Source organism: Sarcophilus harrisii, chromosome 1 (assembly GCF_902635505.1).
Source record: "Sarcophilus harrisii chromosome 1, mSarHar1.11, whole genome shotgun sequence".
Classification (NCBI taxonomy): domain Eukaryota; kingdom Metazoa; phylum Chordata; class Mammalia; order Dasyuromorphia; family Dasyuridae; genus Sarcophilus; species Sarcophilus harrisii.
Window position 1 is genome coordinate 453,680,746 of NC_045426.1, and position 18,923 is coordinate 453,699,668.

Below are 18,923 nucleotides of genomic sequence, written 5' to 3' on the forward strand. Positions count from 1 at the left end.
CCTTCCCTTCCTTTACCTTTCTCTTCCTCAAGACATCAAGCAATTGTACATATACATGTACACATATGCATGTAAACATTTTCATTATTAGTCATGTTGTGAAAGAAAAATCAAAACAAAAGGGAAAAACCATGAGAAAGAAAACAGCCAAGTCCATCAGAGTTGATCATCACATAATCTTGTTGCTGTGTACAAGTTCTTTTGATTCTACTCACTTCACTTAGCATTAGTTCATGTCAGTCTCTCCAAGCCTTTCTGAAATCATTCTGCTAATTGTTTCTCATAAAACAATAATATTCCATCACATTCATATACTATAACTTAATCAGCCATTCCCTAACTGATGAGCATCCACTCAGTTTCCAGTTTCTTGCCACTACAAAAAAAAATTGCTCCTAACATTTTTATTCATGTGCATCTTTTTTCCTTTTTTATGATCTTTTTAGTACACAGACCCAGTAGAGATACACTGGAAAGAATGTGCACAATTTGATAGCCTTTTGGGAAGCCAGATTTTAATAACTAATATGAACATTTCAACTTAATATTTTGGGTCAGTTGTTCAGGTCACACTAGCCTTATAACAAGACTCTTACATTTTCATTTGGAAAAATAGATACTTTAGGTAAGTTCTAGATTCAAAAATATTTGGAGAAGGCCATGCCATTCCTATGGCTGTTAATTAGGTAAGCTGGACTAATTTCTCTGAATAATGATATGCAACTAGAAAAAAATATTTCTGTAAAGTATGTACTATAAAGTATGAATGAATAAAAGAAGAATCTAATCTGATTTAGTATTTGAATTTTCTAGAAAAGAGGCAAATATTAACATACTTGGCTGAACCCTTAACTATAACCACGCTGAGCCCTTAACTATAAGAGAAAAACTAAAGTTGTAAGGAGCACAACATGGGTTAAGGTTTTAAAAAACCACTTACAGTCTGGAAAAGTTATTAGACCTTGAGACAAGTTACCTAAAAGATAGATGATGATTTTTTTAAATGTACCCTTTTCAAATAAATGGAGAAAGTTTCAAAAGGACAAAGAGGATACCATGAGGTCCCTATGACTAAGATTATGAGTATTAACTCTAAATATTTGTAGAATGATAGAATATTCAAACTAGAAGACAAAATGAATGCTGTAGGAAATTTATGTGGAATTTTCATCAGCAATTTTGAACATTAGTTTCCAGAGAATTATATTTTCAAAATGTATATTTTTATTTTCTTCTGCAGGTACCTGGGTGGCAACTACATTGCTGTAGTAGAGTCTTTAGAAGGATTAGGAGAGCTCAGAGAACTACATGTTGAGAGTCAAAAGCTTCCCCTTGGTGAAAAGCTTCTTTTTGATCCAAGAACTCTTCAGTCCTTGGCAGTAAGGCTTTTTCTTACTTTCCTGACAAAACAATTTGGTGATTGAAAATAATATTTCAAGTCAGTCAAGGGATTAGTAGAAGATAATAGATTGACATTGTATACATTAGAAATTAACATAAAGTTTATATTTATATAGCACTTTAAAGTCTGCAAAGATTTCATTTGAGCACAATAATCCTGGAAGGTAGGTGCTATTATTATCTTCAATTTTCAGACAAGAAAACTGAGGCAAACAGGGACCACATAGCTAGTGTCTGAGACTATTTGAACACAGGTCTTCCTGACTTCAGATCTAATGCTATATCCATTGTACCACTTAGCTGCCTTAAAAACGTGTGTGTGTGTGTGTGTGTGTGTGTGTGTGTGTGTATAAATAGATATAGATATAGAGGGCTGTTAGGTGGTTCAATGGATAGCATGCCAGCCCTGGAGTATGGAGGACCTGAATTCAAATATGATCCCAGTAAATATTTACTAGCTATGTAAACCTTGAAAGGAAAAATGCACAGAATTGGGGAATTTACTTACTTGTGCAAGCAACAGCAAAGATAGTGTTAATTGTTTGTGGAGAGCGGGGAGGAGGGAATAAGGTATAAGATTGAAAAGGCTGGAAAGAACCAGATTTATGAAGGACTTTAAAAACAAAACAGAGGAAGAGGATTCCTGGAAGTAACAAGAACCACTGGAATTTATTGAATAGCGGTCTTTAAAGAGATTGCATTGCAGGAGTAACTTAAAGCAGGAAGACCATTTAACCTGCATTGCAGAGTCCAAATCAAACCTGAACTTAAGATCATATTGCTAGCTGAATGGAGATTGTACTAGAGGAGTGATTTAAAGCAAGAAGATCATTTGGCAAGATGAGCTGATAAGAACCTGAGCCAGGGTGGTGCAGAGTAGGGAATGTGAGAAAGAATGTGAACATATAGAAAAGACGTGACAAAACTAGAAACAATAGCACTTGACGATTGGATGGAGTGGGGTGAGAAAGAGTGAGGAGTTGAGGAAAGTTAGGAAGAAGGAGGGGTTTGGAGGAAATGATATGATGAGTTCATTTTGGACATGTTAGTTTAAAACATGTCTACTGGATATTTATTTAGAGATGTTTGAAAGGTATTTGGAGATGGAATATTGAAGTTAGCAGAGAAGTTAGGGTAGGATAAGTAGATTTGAGAATTGTCTTCATATAGATGTTATTTGATCTCTAGGAGCTGATGAGATTCCCAAGTGAAATGTATTGCTTTCTCAGATGAGAGTAAAAGAGAAGATGATGCCTGAGTGAAAAGGGATAGGGTCTAGATGCTTTATGATTCTATACAGTATTATGGAACTGGCCCAACTTCTGTTAAGAGGTTTCCAGTCACTAGTTTCCGTTGTAAAACATTCATAAAAATTTCACTTCAATAAAATATTAGAGGAAGTCAAGTGGTGTAGTAGATAGAATACTGTGTATGGAGTCAGGAAGATAAAATCTTTCTAGTTGAAATCTAGTCTCAGATTCTTACTAGCTATGTGACTCTAGGTAAGTCACTTAATCACTGCTTCCCACAGTTTCCTCAATTGTGAAATGGGAATAATAAGAGCACTGTCTCTCAGCAGTATTGGACATATATATCTTGTGGTCACCTCAAAGTCAACATCCTCCAAAAATTTCCCCTCTTTTGAACTTCCCTAATACTGTCACAATTATCCAGGTTTGCAATCTGTCTCACCCTCAATTTCTCAGTCTTATATAAGATAATGTGTATGAAACTCTTGCAAACCTTAGAGCTAAACAAATATCCATTTATACTGGTTAAGTGAATGCAGTTGAGATTTCTTTATATTAGTAAACGTTTACAGGATCTTAGTTTTTTTGTGTGTGTGTGTGTGTGATGATCCACTACTTTACTTTTTTAAAGCTTTTTATTTTCAAAACATATGCATGGATAATTTTTCAACATTAATCTTTGCAAAACCTTGTGTTTCAATATCCCTCCCTTCGCCCACTCCCTCCCCTAGATAGCAAGTAGTCCAATATATGTTAAACATGGTAGAAATATATGTCAAATCCAATATATGCATACATATTTAAACAATTATCTTGCTGCACAAGAAAAAATCAGATCAAAAAGGGAAAAATGAAAAAAAACAAAATGCAAGCAAACAACAACAATAAGAGTGAAAATGCTATGTTGTGATCCTCAGTCAGTTCCCACAGTACCCTCTCTGGGTGTAGATGGTTCTCTTCATCACAAAATCATTGGAACTAGTTTGAATCATCTCATTAATGGAGAGAGCCATAGCCATCTGAATTAATCATGGTATTGAAGAGGGGACCCCAAAACTCTAAAAATCCATAAAGGAGAAAAATCTCCTTCAACTCTGCCTCAGTGAGGGACCCCACCCTAAGGGACAAGCAGTTTCATCCTTGTTACCTAGGTGGGGTCGGCTCAGTCCTGAAACTCATTGAGTTTCGGGGTCCCCTCTTCAGTATAATCTTCTTGTTGTTGTGTACAATGAGGATCTTAGTTTTAAAACATTTTCCTACTTGATTCTTCACTTACTTTTGGCTACCATCAACTTTGGAAACTTAGATGAATTATTTAAATAATAATCATACTCTTCAGTACCCTTTGAAGCATTTTAAAGAAACAAAAAATAATAAAATCAAATGTTACGAATTTTTGTAAGCTTTTTTTTTTTTTTAACATGAAGTGGTTAGATGATATAGTATCACTTGCCACTTCTCTTAACAAGGAGAATTATTCTACAGAAGTACTGATTCTATGCTTTAAAGATACATAAATGATTAGGGAACTCAAGTTATCACACAAAGAAAATATTTTCCATCCTGCAGTTTGCTAATCTAAAACCTTTAAATAACATTCCTTTTTAGAAAGGAAGTTTGTTTTTTGTTGAGATGTGCAAATTCCTTAAGCTACTTTCTTCTGCTCTGCCTCTTCTTCCTCCTTCTGCTCTTTTTTATTCTCTATTTCCTCCTCCTTCTCTTTCTCCTCCACCTTCTTCTTCTCTTCCCAAATATCATCGCTCTTTGCTTAAATATGTGACAATTTAGAAACCCAGATTTTTCAAACAGTGTAATTCAATACTTTTTATTATATCATATTTTAATGTCTCGACTGCTATTATCAAACACATATATAAGCTGGCTTGAAGGTGAGACAAGAATAATAGTCCCAATATAGTATGAATATTTGGAAGAGTACTATGCAAAGAACTAGAAATGACAAAAAATCCTTTTTTTCTTTCTTCCTTACAAAGCTTCTTTTCTCTCTTTTTATGTAAATATCCAAATTTTTGGTCCCCCCATTTCCACTTACTTAAATTAAGGTGAATGTTTTCTCTAGTTTCCATTATCATATATGTTCACTATATCTTTTACCCTTCTTTGCATTTCTACTGTTTCTTTTCTCTTCCAACTTAAAACATAAATATTAGCAACAGAGACAGCCTGAAGCAAACTTGCAAAGCAGGCAGTTTGCCTTAGTACACTCCTATTCTCTGTGTCTTCCTAGGCACCCCTCTTCTTATAAAAAATCTGATCCTCTCTGAAAAGACTGATTTTTATATGTACCCATTATCTTTAACTTCTGTACGCAATTATCTAGTTCATTTTTATTTTTTATAATAACTTTTTAAAATAGCTTTTTATTTTCAAAATTTATGCAAAGATAGTTTTCAACATTCACTCTTGCAAAATCTGTGTTCCAAATTTTCTCTCTCCTTTCTCACCTCCTCCCTCTCCTAGACAGCAATCCAATATGTTAAACATGTGCACTTCTTATATACACATCTCCATAATTATCATGCTGCACAATAAAAATCAGATCAAAAAGGGGAAATAGTGGAAAAAAAACAAAAAGCATAGCTTTTTATTTTTCAAAATACATGCAAAGATAGTTTTCAGCATTCACTCTTGCAAAATCTTGTATTCCATAGTTTTCTTCCTTCCTTACCTCCCCTAGACAGCAAGTAACACAATATAGGGTAAATATGTGCAATTCTTCTAAACATATTCCACATTTATTATGCTGCACAAGAAAGATCAAATCAAAAGGGGGAAAATGAAAGAAAAAAGCAAATGGTGAAAATACCATGTTTTTATTCACATTTGGACCTCATAGTCCTTTCTCTATAATGTGATGCCTCTTTGCATCACAAGTCTATTGGAAGTGCCCTGAATTACCTCATTTTTGAAAAGAGCCACATCCTTCACAGTTAATCATCACATAATTTTTTTGCTATGTACAATATTCTCTTGGTTCTATTCACTTCACTTAGCATCAGTTCATGTAAGTCTCTCCAGGCCCCTCTCAAATCATCCTGTTGATCATTTCTTATAGAACAATGATATTCTACAACATTCACATACTATAACTTATTCAGTCATTCTCCAACTGATGGGCATCCACTCGATTTCCAGTTCCTTGTCACTAAAAAAGGGGCTGCCACAAACATTTTTGCACATGTGGGTCCTTAGAAACACTGCTGGGCTATGCACACTTTGATAGCCTTTTGGGCATAGTTCCATATTGGTCTCCAGAATGGTTGGATCAGTTCACAACTCCATCAACAAAGCATCCCTTCAACATTTATCATCTTTTCCTGTCATCTTAGAGGTGTGAAGTGACACCTCAGAGTTGTCTTAATTTTCAGCTCATCTTTAAAATGAACCAGTTGGACTAGATGATCACTAAAATCCTTTCCAACTCTTAAGATTTTCTGCTTATACATAGCAAAAAATATAACATTTCATTTTGTCTACATAATAAACTTAAATGAAGCTGCAAAAGTCCATGTTTGATGCCTCCTTGTGGCTTAGGGGTGACTCTGGGTTCCTGAAAGCTGTCAGCTAAGTTAGTTCCCCCAAAACTAAAAGGACATCAGAGTGAGAGTTGTTGTTTGCCCTTCATTTTCTAAAGAGATTGGTGACATTATGGGATGATGTCTTGACTTGCTTGTAAATCAGATTTAAGTGAAGAAGAGTTGCACAAATTAGTTAGCCTTATTCTCTCCTCTAGAGTCATCAAAATCCAGTGTCAGGACAAAAGGTAGATAACCTTGGCATTTTTGATGTCTGACCAAGCCCTCAGCTACTTCCACTGTTGAAACAAATTGTTCTCCTTCCCCCTCGGAGGTCTTCAGACACTTATAGTAGACATCCCTGTAACTTACCAATGGGTTGGAGGCCTGTTGGTCATTCTCAACCTGGTTTAGCCATCAAAACGGTTTACTTAGAGGTGGCTGCTGTATGTACTACGGCTTCTTGGGAGACCCAGGTGACACCAAAAATAGATGAGCAGCCCTGAAAAAGAATGGGAGAATGGCTTACAACAACAAAGTTACAGACTGTTGAAGTACTGAAAAAATAAAGAAAATAAATTATTTGAATGATTTAGAATTTATGTTCCAGGAAGACTGGTCATTTAAAAGTTATTATATGTGATATTCAAACAGGTACTTTCCTAACATATATTTGTTCTGATTAATTTTCTTACAGAATTCTCTGTCTGTATTAAATATCAGCAACAACAATATTGACGAAATAAAAGACTTGGAAACACTGGAGAATCTCACTCAGCTTATAGCAGTTGACAACCAACTTCTTCATGTGAAGGTATTAAGGGGAATTTTAGTAGAAAATTTCTTACTTTTAATTAGTTATAGAGTTTTCCACTTTACAAACCTGTCAGGTAACTCTCAAGCTTACTATAAAATGAGTGTAAAGGCTTATAAGCATTTTCCCTCAAATCTGTTCCCTCCTCCTCAGAATTTTTTCTTAAAGAAAAAAGTAATCGTTCTCATGCTTCATTGTTACCATGTTGATAGGCTGTTTTATTTAGTGTCATTGTAACAAGAGCTTTTTAGAAAGTTTAATCAAAGTATCTAGGCAATTGTAACCCTATTGTCAATTATAGAGTTTTAAGAGTTATTTGTGATCTTTAGTTGCTTCAGTCAAAATTAGGATAGTTTTTTTTTTTCTTTCAGATCTGTTGTATTTCTAAAAAAAAAAAAAAAAAAAGATGTAGTCGATATCAATTGTCTGGTTAATGTTGCTACAGAATTACTTTTGTGGTTTTTAGGTATGTTTTTGTTGTGGAGGTGATAAAAAATGAATGTTTTACCTAATGTCCCCCAACTGATTTCCTAGGCAATCTATCACTTAGAAATGATAACCCGGAGAGTCACATTCTGTTCCCATTATGTAACATATATGAGTACACTGCATATATACTTCATAGGTTATAGAGAGTTTTTAAGCACATTATCTCAATGTAATATGGCTGGTCTCCCAGCCATATTTATAGTCATGAATATATTCAGGTCTTGTCTACATGATGGTAAATGGATTTGTGTGGAAAGGAATCAATAAATGTACTTATATCGGCATGACTTTGGCATAATTAGTCCTTCCAAGCTATACAGTGGTCCTCAAACTACGGCCGTGGACCAGATGCGGCAGCTGTGGACAATTATCCCCCTCACCCAGGGCTATGAAGTTTCTTTATTTAAAGGCCCACAAAACAAAGTTTTTGTTTTTACTATAGTCTGGCCTTCCAACAGTCTGAGGAACAGTGAACTGGTCCCCTATTTAAAAAGTTTGAGCACCCCTGCTATATAAGATGCTAATTCAAGGATAATAAGGATCCACAAAATAGCAAAACTAATAATTCTGGATGCCTGTCCATACAAAGCCTTGTCAGTAGGTCACTGCAAATCAGACTTAAACATGTTCATTCACAGAGCCTGCAGAGACATTGTAGAGATGAGTCTGTCTAAATATGAAAAAATAGCAATAGCTAACATATAAGACTTTAAGGTTCTCAACATATTTTCCATATGTTATCTCATCCTATCATTACAACTGTGAGAGGTAAGTGATATTACCTCATTTTACAGATAAGGAAATTAAGGCAACTAGAGGTCAGTAACTTACTCAGGCTTATGCACCCATTAAGTATGGGAAGCAGAATTTGAACTCAAGTGTTTCTAAAATTACTTCTGTCCTCCAAAATGCTGATTTGAAAATAGCATATTTGTCATGCCTTAAATGCAGAGAAGTTTTTATACTAAGAAAACCTTTACTAGTGGTTCATCTCTGGTTATGTTTCCATTCTGATTTAACTATTCTTTTAGAATTAATGAGTGGAAAAAAAGTAATGGTTTTGACTTTAGCAGTAGGATGTTCTTGGAAATAATTGCCTCCACCATGACCTAGTATATCTCATAAAACTGGAAGAGATTTTGGGATTTTCCTAATTCAGTGAGCACTTCATTCTGACAAATGAATCCAAAAAAGTTAAATGATCCACCTAGGGTAACTGTGCAGATTAATGACAATATATAATTTTGGTTGAAGCAATTAACTTTGGATTTTTATGTTTAATTTTGTTAAACTTTTTTGTGCATAAAACAAATATTTTTATCTATACAACAAAAAGTAAGAATTTGGATATTTTTCAGATAATTTGATCAATGTAACTTAGGCCAAAAAAAATCTACATTAGGACTAGAATTATATTTCCCTAATTATCTTAATTGATCTAGGCAGTTTTAGTAAAAACTTACAATGGGAAAATGTTAATCTTTTATGCCCAAGAAGTTTAATAATTCAATATAATTTAAATAAATTACAAGTTTATTCCTCATCAGGATTTTAGTTGTTTTATTGAACTTGTTTTATTGACTTTACAATCATTATATTGTTGTGTGACATATTATCTTTAGAATAAATGGTAAAAATAAGAAAATTAGCATGCTTGCCCACCAAACTAAACATTTGGTTTATAGAACACAAATGAATAGACTGCTCTAAGCCTGTCATGTTTTTAGTGGTCTCAATTTATTTGGCCTTTGCTCATTATTGATTATGGCAAGAATATTGTCCAAAAGATGAATCTACACTCTTCACAATTTAGTCAGGAACAAGAGGAAAATTATAGATTTTCTCAGGAAGATTATGACAGGCAGTCATAGTAGTGACAAATTGCTGTGTGTTGATATAGTTAGGGCAGTGGAGCTAGACATTTCCAATAAAGATGAGAACAAACTGGTCAAATACAGGTTATAAAGGGCCATCCTTAATTGTGCAGAATTCGATTGCCCTTGCTGCAGATGTCTACAGAGGCACTAAGGCACTCACTCCTGCATGTGAAATATAATTTGCTCTTCAGTATTTTGCAGCAGACCTCTAAGTGATAGCATGACATGATCATTTATCAAACCGATTGCTTAGAAAAGTGTCTGGTCCCTTTAGTATAGCTTATTGAAAGGCTTGAAAGTGAAAACATTTTATTTAAGACAGAAAAGCAATGAACAACAAAATATCCAAAATGCAATCATATTTCAGCACAGGATTAGTATAGTCTTGGATAAATATACATTGGAGGAGATATTTTCAGGGTCATTTATCAAATGACTAAAAGTTAACAAAAATCTAAAGGCCTGTTTTGGTAATCACAGGTTGTCTGTATATATTTTCATTTGTTATTATTAGCTAATTTTTAGACATAAGTATATTGTCTTCAGCATTGTCCAAAAATATAATGCACTCTTCTTGTCTTTAGAGAAAAGTTTCCAATCTAAGGATAATGGAACATAACTTATATGAAAAATATGTGAGGTAATGAAGTCTTTATAGCTGTTACTCAGAATCAAACAGATGTGTCCTGACAAACATACAAGTGCCTAGGTGTGACATTAGAGAGAGGATAAAATAATATTTAAGGTTGAGGCTTTCCTTAATTTAAAAAAAAATTTCTAAGGCAGGTCAAATTTTCCTGAGAGGACAAAACCTAATTCATACAGAGGATAAAAATCTTAACAATATGGTTTAATGTAGATCAAAGCAATATTTGATATTTCTAATAAATGTTTTTGGATAAGAAAGAAGATTTTCATTGAAAGATTAATTTGGGGTGGGAAAGGGGAAAGGAAGAACCTTCCTAAAACAGCTTGTTAAAAAGATTTTGACATGAAAGAGGGAGCAGAACAAAACAAAAAGAAATAGAAGGTAATACATGGACAATAGTCTTGGTTAGCATAAAGAATGAGGCTGAAACATGATAAATGTAGAAATATGTTCAGAAGAATTGTACATATTTAACATATATTGGATTACTTGCTGTCTAAGGGAAGCGGGTGGAGGAAAAGGAGAGAGAAAATTTGGAACACAAGATTTTGCAAGGGTGAATGTTGAAAACTACTTTTGCATGTATTTTGAAAATAAAAAGCTATATGAAGGTATGCATGCATGTATATATTTGGATAAATTTAGGTTAATATGTAGAAAAGTAACAAAAACCTATGATTGTATTTAAAAATTTGGGAAAAAAAAGAAAATAAAAAGCTATTATAAAAAAACAAAAAAATAAAATAAAATAGATACAGCTTTATATGGAACCATGGACAATTTGCCCTGCCTATTTCAAGTGAAACAGGCACCCATTATTACCCATTATTTACCCATTATTACCCATTATTTGATGTTTTTAATTGATTTATATTACATGAGTTATTCAAATAAAAAAAAAAAGAATGGGGCTGAAATGGAGGCTAAGAGAAGAGGATTCATTAAAATTTATTAGACCTTGAAAGCCAAAGAATGAACTTGGGTTAGGAAACAGAAATAGGAGTTAATGCAAGATAGAAAGCCACTCTGTAGAATGAGCCTGGACTTAATAAAAATTGGGTTTGAGCCTGGATGGGGCTGTACCACTGAGGGCTAGTCCCTGAATCACACTGAACAGCAATCTCCTACTCTAAAATGATCTTTATCATGTTCACAACCTCATATTTCTATTCTGTGTAAGGTGCTTTGCAAATCACATTTGTTGAATCATATGTGGATAACAACGGAACTTTAAGGAAGAACTGGAATAAAGAAAGTCATCAAAGCAATGTATAATCAAAAAAGGATGCACTGATCATATGACGAAAGCAAAGAATAATTGGATAACTTGGAAAAGCCCCTATTATGTCTAATGAGCACTCTTTAGTAAACAGGGACAAGAATCACTCAGAACATGCAGATGCAGGCAGATGGCAATCTGTATTGCTGGAGGAAATATCCACTTCAGGAAGAACACAGTCCCATTGAAGTATCTTTACCAAGAAAACCCCAAATGAAGCCACAAAAAGTAGGACACAGCTAAAACAACTGAACTACAAGTGTTACTTCATGATTGATAGCTGTGCAGTATCAGAAAGAGAGTATCAAGAAGAAGTTTGACATAAAGTATTGGACTTAGAGTCAGAAGGTCCAACTTCTTAACTTATCTCAAATTCACTAGATATGAGAGTGTAGAAAAATCATTTAACTTCTCAGAGCCTAGGTTTCCTCATAAGATAGAGATGATAAATATTTGTCCTGTCTACTTCAGAGAGTTGTTTTAAAGAAAGTATTTTGTATACTTTCAAAAACAATATAAAAGTAGTTGTTATAGCATGTTATAACAGAAAGATGAGCTTTTGGGACAATAGGAACTTTTGGTGTCTTAATATTAAACAATTTTTTATTCCCTTTTTAGAATTGAAATATTCAAATAAAGTTAATATAAGATATATATTAAATGTAATATTAAAAATATGATATAATATATTAAAATAAATAAATAGAATATATTAGGATGCTATTCACTAATGTAATTTTGGTAGTAAAAGAATGCCATATCCTTCTCCTTTCATAATAACAGGATTTGGAGCTTTTACTGAACAGGTTGCCCAAATTATGGAAAATGGATCTGAATGGAAATCCTGTCTGTCTCAAGCCAAAATACAGGGACAGATTGATCGTGATGTCCAACTCTCTAGGTAAAATTATTTATATTACACACACACCATTTTCTTTAAAAAATAAGCAAGTTTTGAAGCTTGTTAGTTCAATAGTTTATCAGCTTTCCTAGATAGTTATGAACATGACATTTGTATCTATGAATTATCTACTTTTAAATATTTAATAGTATCTTTTTTTGGAAGCACTTAAATTAAGTGAGTTATCCAATGTTATGAAACTGAATTTGAACTCAGGTTCATCTGATTCCTGGGCCACTGCTGGATTCACTGTGCCACAATATTTATTATTCTTAGAAAGTTCTGACCCTAATAATTAATTAAAAGACCATGAAATATTTACCAATATCCTAATCACTGATATCTTAGTAGAAAGTCTTGTTTTGAAAAAGAGCTCGCAGAGTAAAGTCATTTGACAACTTCAATCAAGTCAGGAAGATCTGGGTGAAATCTTGCTTCCATTGCTTCCTAGCTGTGTAACCTCTTGGTGTCTCAGTTTTCTCAGCTGTAAAATGAATATGAACAATAATAATAATAACAATAACTCTCCATACACAGTTATAGTAAGACTCAAATAAGATTATAAAGGTAAAAGGTAAAAAATAAAATAAAAAGGTAAAATACCGTATAAATGTGGTCTGTTAGTAGTAGTACTATACTAGTAGTAGGTTCATTTTGAATCTTGATTCTGCTACTTAGTACCTGTATGAAACTGAGAAAGTCATATAACCTTTAAATCTATGATGCCATAATACTGATCCCTATTTGAAAGAGAATTTGTATTAGAGATCTTTCCTTCATTCCTTATAGCAAATCTTCAAATGCTTTATATTCTGACTGTAGTGGATAGAGAAAAGTTCTCACTTGATGCTTAAGGTATTTTTATTTTTATCATTAAGAATATGATAAATATCAACAAATACACACTTTCCTTATACAGAGAACAGGAAAAGAGCATTCTACTTGATATCATGAAACTTTATTATGTATAGATATGAATTAAATTTGACATGCTATTTTCAATAATGTTTTCTTTGTCTGAATACTTCATTTTGTTTGCTGTCATCTCTATTTTTTAAAAATGTTTCACCATCACCTCTTATTTGGTATCACTCTCTCCCATAAACCTTTTCCCTGCCCCATCTCTATTCCCTCCCCCCAAAAAATTCCTCCCTAATAACAAATAAGTACAGGCAAATAAAACAAATCTATCCATTGGCTGTGTTTAAAAATGTACTACTCAGTCCTAGGCCCTAGCCCATCATCTCTCTAGAGGTGGAAAGTATATTTCATCATCGTTCGGAATCACAATTACTCATTGCATGGATTATTGTTTTAAAGTCTTTGATGATAATTTTCCTTTACAATGTTACAGTCATTGTAGAAATTTTTCTCCTGGTTCTGCTCATTTCTCCCTGAAGGAAGATATAAGTCCTCTCAGGTTTTCCTAAATTCATCTCCTTCATCATTTATTACAATGTAACATTACATTGCCTTCATATTTCAAAATTGGTTCATCCTTTCCTCAACTCATAGATGTCCACTTCTCTCCAGTGTTTTGCTATAACAAAAAGGACTGCTAAAATGTTTTTGTGCATATGATCCTATTTTCCTCTTTTTAAAAATTTTTTTAATTTCTTAATTTAATTTCTTTTAAACTTTTCTACCTTTAATTTCTTTTTATTTCTTTAATTTTAGTTTATTGTTACTAATAGTTATATTACTGATCAAAGATTATGCATATATTAATGACATTGGGGGAAATAATAGCAAATTGCTTTCCAAAATGGTTGGGTCAGTTCATAGCTTCACCAATAATGCATTTTGAGCATTTCCCCCATGGGTCTTCCAATTACCATCATTTTTCTTTTTTGTCATCTTTATTTCAATATGGTATGTATGGGACAGAATCTCAGAGTGTTTTAATTTGCTTCTATTATTATTATTTAGTTATAGTACTTTTTTCATTTGGCTATCAATAGTTTCTGGGGTTTTTTTAAGTTCTCTCTATTCATATATACTGGGGAATGCCTCTTGTTCTATATTTAAAATAATGAAAAAAGGGGGAAAGGAGGGGAGCTAGCAATATCAAATCTCAAACATATCATAATTATCAAAACTATCTAGCATTGGTTAAAAAATAGAAAGAAAAAAATCTGAGAAATAAGACCCAGAAATAATTGAGCATAGTTGCATGATGTTTTATAAATTCAAAGACTTCAGTTATTGGACTCACTATGCAATAAAAACTGCCAAAACAAAGGAAAAGCAAGGTGATAGAAATTAAATGAAGACCAATAACTCACACTCACCACATGTCATAATCTCCAAATGAAAACATATCCTAGTTTAAAAAAAAAAATCACAAACAAATTCGAGAAGCAGAGAAGGAAATAGCTTTGATCATTCTAGATCTGGGAAGAGTTCTTGACTAAAAAAGGAATGGAGAGGATCATGGGAGTAATTACTTAAAATTGAAAATTTTCTGCATAAATAAAATGTTATAGAATTAGAAAGGAAATAGTTACCTAACGGAAAAAAATATCAGATTTTTCTGACTAAAATCTGATGATACCCAGTTTGGAGATAAACTTATTTTCTTTTAATTTACTTTGTACAGAAACAAAGTATAGGCAATAAAAAAGATACCTGAAGCTTTGATTAGCTAGTTTCCAACTAATCAAAGGAATACAATTCTTCTGATATTTACTATTTGAGAACCACTTTTTAAAAATTGGTATAGTACTCAAGATGAAGAATATCAGTCTCAGTCACTGATTTTTCTACTATGAGCTTAAAATTCAGTTTAAGACTGTAGTTTCCTCCTCTGAATGTAATAATAATACAGTTTTCTTCCCCTCCCTCCCTCAAAAAAAAAATGCATTTCCTTTAAAGAGTTAATTAATAGTCCAGGACCTGGGTCTTTACCCTATATCTCCTACCTAAAAGAAAATAAAATCAAGAAAGTCATCAGAGTTAAACAAAATATACCAAATAACTAAAAATTTGCTAATTATTTGGCAAGGACTAAATGTTTCATTCCTTATTAGGTGTTCAACAAATATTATCCAATAATTTGTATTACTTTTTTCTTTTATCCAAAAACACTTTAACAAATTATATTTCATACCAGATTAGCATCTAGGAAAAAGGACAATAAGTATAAATGTTTGGAAGAGAGACAACTGAGCAATAAGTAGTATTAAGCAAAGCTCAGTGTTAAAGATTCGGTTTTGTGAGAAACTTGGCTAAATATATAAAGCTGTATTTTAGAATAGGATGTCTTAATAGTTAGAAAAATATTAAGAGCAATCAAGGTAAAAGACCAAATGATTACCATAAGAAATTTTGGTTCTAAACTCTAACTTCACTTTCAGAAACTTTGTGAATTTTTTTTAAAGTAAATATAGTATTAATGTTTAAACATCATTAATTCTTTGTATTATTAATGTTTTATCATAAATTTTTACTATATAAGAATGTGTTTTAATGTTTTATTGTATTTTGAGTGAGCTTACCTTACTTATTTACATCTATATTCCATTTTTTTTCCAGTGGTACTCATTTCTAATTGGAAATAGAAGTCAATGGAATAACATTCACAGTAAAAATCCATTTTAGTACAAGTTATATTAAATAAGAGATTTCTGTATGGGGTGAGGGTGAAGACAACATATTGGAAGGAACACCATTGAACTTGGATTTGAAGTATCTGATACAGAGTTCTGACTCTTAATACTTACTAGCAGTACAACTATAGGCAAATTAATCTCTCCAAACCTTAGTTTCTTAATTGTACAATAGTAATACTACTCTCACTACCTCCCTCCCAAGCTTTTATTGGTTATATAAATTTATAAACCAAAAGTCATCAGCATTTTTAGATATCACTAACAAATCAAGAAAAAATTTAAATACCATTTACTATAATAGTATAATGGAAAGACCATTTGGGAATCAATCTACCAAGAATATGTGGGATCTATATAGGTAATAATTACAAAACACATTTTATAGAAATAAATAGAAAATTAATTCAGTATTCACAATGTAGTAAAAAAAAGATACGATGTAAATCTATACATTTAGCACAGTTCCAATCAAAATACTAATATGATAATTCATAGAATTATATAAAATAATGACAAAATGCACATGAAGGAACAAAAAGTTAAAACTATCAAGGGAAGTTATGAAGAAAGGAGAAAAGTTTTATTTACAATTATACCATTAGGTAGTAATTATCAAATTTTTGTAATATTGGATGAAAATAGAAAAATAAATCAGAACAGAAAATATAATTTAGATTTAGAACTAAATCTATTAATATACTAAGTAACACAAATTGGGAAAAATTATTTAACAAAACTGCTTAGAAAACTTAAGTCACAGTTTAATATAATATGGGATTATACCAGCATGTTATAGCATATAACACAATAAATTGTAAGTGGATCAATTATCTAAACAACCTGCCTCCCCACCATAAATTAGAGAATGAACTAATATACACTATATAAATGTGAGATTGCCTTTTAGGGACACCGAAGAATATAATAAAATCTATCTCAGACACCAGAGAAGTAAGTAGAAGCTAGTTATAATCTAAAAACTAACTCATTTATTTTTAGTAACACATTTACCTTTATCTAAATGTCATTTACTAGTGAAACTGTAGCTATCTGAGGGCAATTTAATATACAAAAAGAAAGGAGAACTTTCCATCTTCCATTTTTGCCCAGAGCAGTCTATTTTAAAATCACATTCTTTCCATAACACTATGTTTAAAGTGTTTCACATTGACTCCCAGAGAACATAGCTTTGCTATAATTCTTACCAAATAAGTGGGTATTGAAAGGTCTCTTTCATTGTGTTGGCAAATGCTTTCAGATTTTGTTATGATGATGGTAAACTATCATTGATCATAAATTAAACCATTAATTGTTATATAGCATACCATGTGTGCCACTCTTAGAATATCTGAAAGCAAGAATTATATGAAAAATATAAAAAAGATCTTTATGAGTCAGTTTTTATAATTAGTGATTTGTACTTTCATCACTGATGCTCAGACATATGTGAAAATAGGTAATGTACCTGTGATTTATTTGCTGTTTCCTTTTGCACATTCCAGAAGATATCACAACCCTTTTTCATATTTTTAACTTACGTGCAAATATTTTGTAGGGGATCTGCCCTGTTTTCTGGAGGTCTTGCTCAAAGTTTTATAATATATTGTGGACATCAAATAGAAAAGCTTCAAATATGGTCTCAGGAATAGACCATATCTAATGATTGCCAAGGACCAGCCAAATTATATAGGAATATGGTAAGAATAGGAATAGTTATAACAATCTTGGCCAAGATAATGAATTCTTTGGCCACACAGTTAAATTATTGGCAGTTATAGCAGAAGTAGAAAATGAGCTATATAGTTGTTCTTGATATGCACATGTTCTTAATTCCTGTAGTGAACTATCTCTATAGAATAGAGCAAAAATGATTGAATTTTATCTATGTCAATAGAAATTTGGAGTGTGTGTGTGTGTGTGTGTGTGTGTGTGTGTGTGTGTATGTGTGTGTGTGGTTTTGTTTTAATTTCTACCACTATCTAGGATTTTCCTTAAAATTATAGAATCTCAATGATAAATGTTGAAGGGGATGTGAGAAAATTGGTACACTAATTCATTGTTGGTGGAGTTGTAAATTGATCCAATCATTCTGGAGAGCAATTTGGAACTATGACTATCAAACTGTGCATACCCTTTGAGGCAGTAATGTCTCTACTGGGCTTATATCCCAAAGAGATATTAAAGGAGGGAAAGGGACCCATATGTACAAAAATGTTTGTGGCAGCCCTTTTTGAAGTGGCAAGAAACTGGAAACTGAGTGGATGCCCATCAGTTGGAGAATAACTGAATAAGTTATGTTATATTAATGTTATGGAATATTACTGTTCTATAAGAAATGATTAGCAAGATTATTTCAGAAAGGCTTAGAGAAACCTGCATGAACTGATGCTAAGTGAAGTGAGTAGAACCAAGAGAATATTGTACACAGCAACAGCGAGATTATTCTGATGGACCTCTTTTAAACAATAAAGTGAGTCAGGCCAATTCTAATAAACTTTTGTAAAATAAGATGCAAATTGGTAATACATGATATAATATTTGACTTTTCCTTAAGAAAACATATATATAAAGTAAAATTTCATTAATACAATTTTTAAACAGTATAAATAAAGCACTTTTAAACTTAATATCAATTTTTTAAGGCGTATGTTTTTCCTCCAGAAAGTCTTGATGGGAAAGAAATAAAACAAATAGAAAGACAATTCCTAATGAATTGGAAGGCATCCAAAGATGCTAGGAAAAACATGAAGAAAAAGAGTGTGATATGGGATGCTTCAGCCCCTCCAAACAAAAGTAAGCCTTCTGATCATTATGCTTAAGCAACACACAATTTACTAAAAAAGAAAATACCAAAAATTTAAAAGTCACTTAGTCAGTTCTACATATATTCACTGAATACTAAGCAAAAGTTCCATAGGAAAGTTATATTTCAAAATGTTCAACAGCAATAGTAGCATTTTTGGTGTATAAATAAATGCTGAATGAAAGAGTAATACTATCTTAGACATTGTACAAAGGAAGTTAACTAAATATAGTCTCTGTCCTTATCTTACTATAAAAAATAATCAACGTGATATGTTCTCATCAGTATCATTTTGAGAAACATCATACAATAT

General features: G+C 32.3%; 1 protein-coding gene across 10 annotated transcripts in view; it reads left to right on the forward strand.

The window, feature by feature from the left end:
* The window catches only part of PPP1R42 (protein phosphatase 1 regulatory subunit 42), a 49,316-nt gene that overhangs the window by 10,830 nt on the left and 19,563 nt on the right, over positions 1-18,923 (forward strand). For 6 of the 10 annotated variants that reach the window (XM_031946311.1, XM_031946310.1, XM_031946313.1 and 3 more), the window contains exons 4-7: positions 1,241-1,379; positions 6,885-7,001; positions 12,079-12,196; positions 18,469-18,600. In XM_031946311.1, coding sequence (XP_031802171.1) covers positions 1,241-1,379; positions 6,885-7,001; positions 12,079-12,196; positions 18,469-18,600 — 506 coding nt within the window. The remainder of the gene's footprint in view (positions 1-1,240; positions 1,380-6,884; positions 7,002-12,078; positions 12,197-18,468; positions 18,601-18,923) is intronic. The other 4 variants (XM_031946316.1, XM_031946317.1, XM_031946318.1 and 1 more) reach the window with 1 other exon arrangement.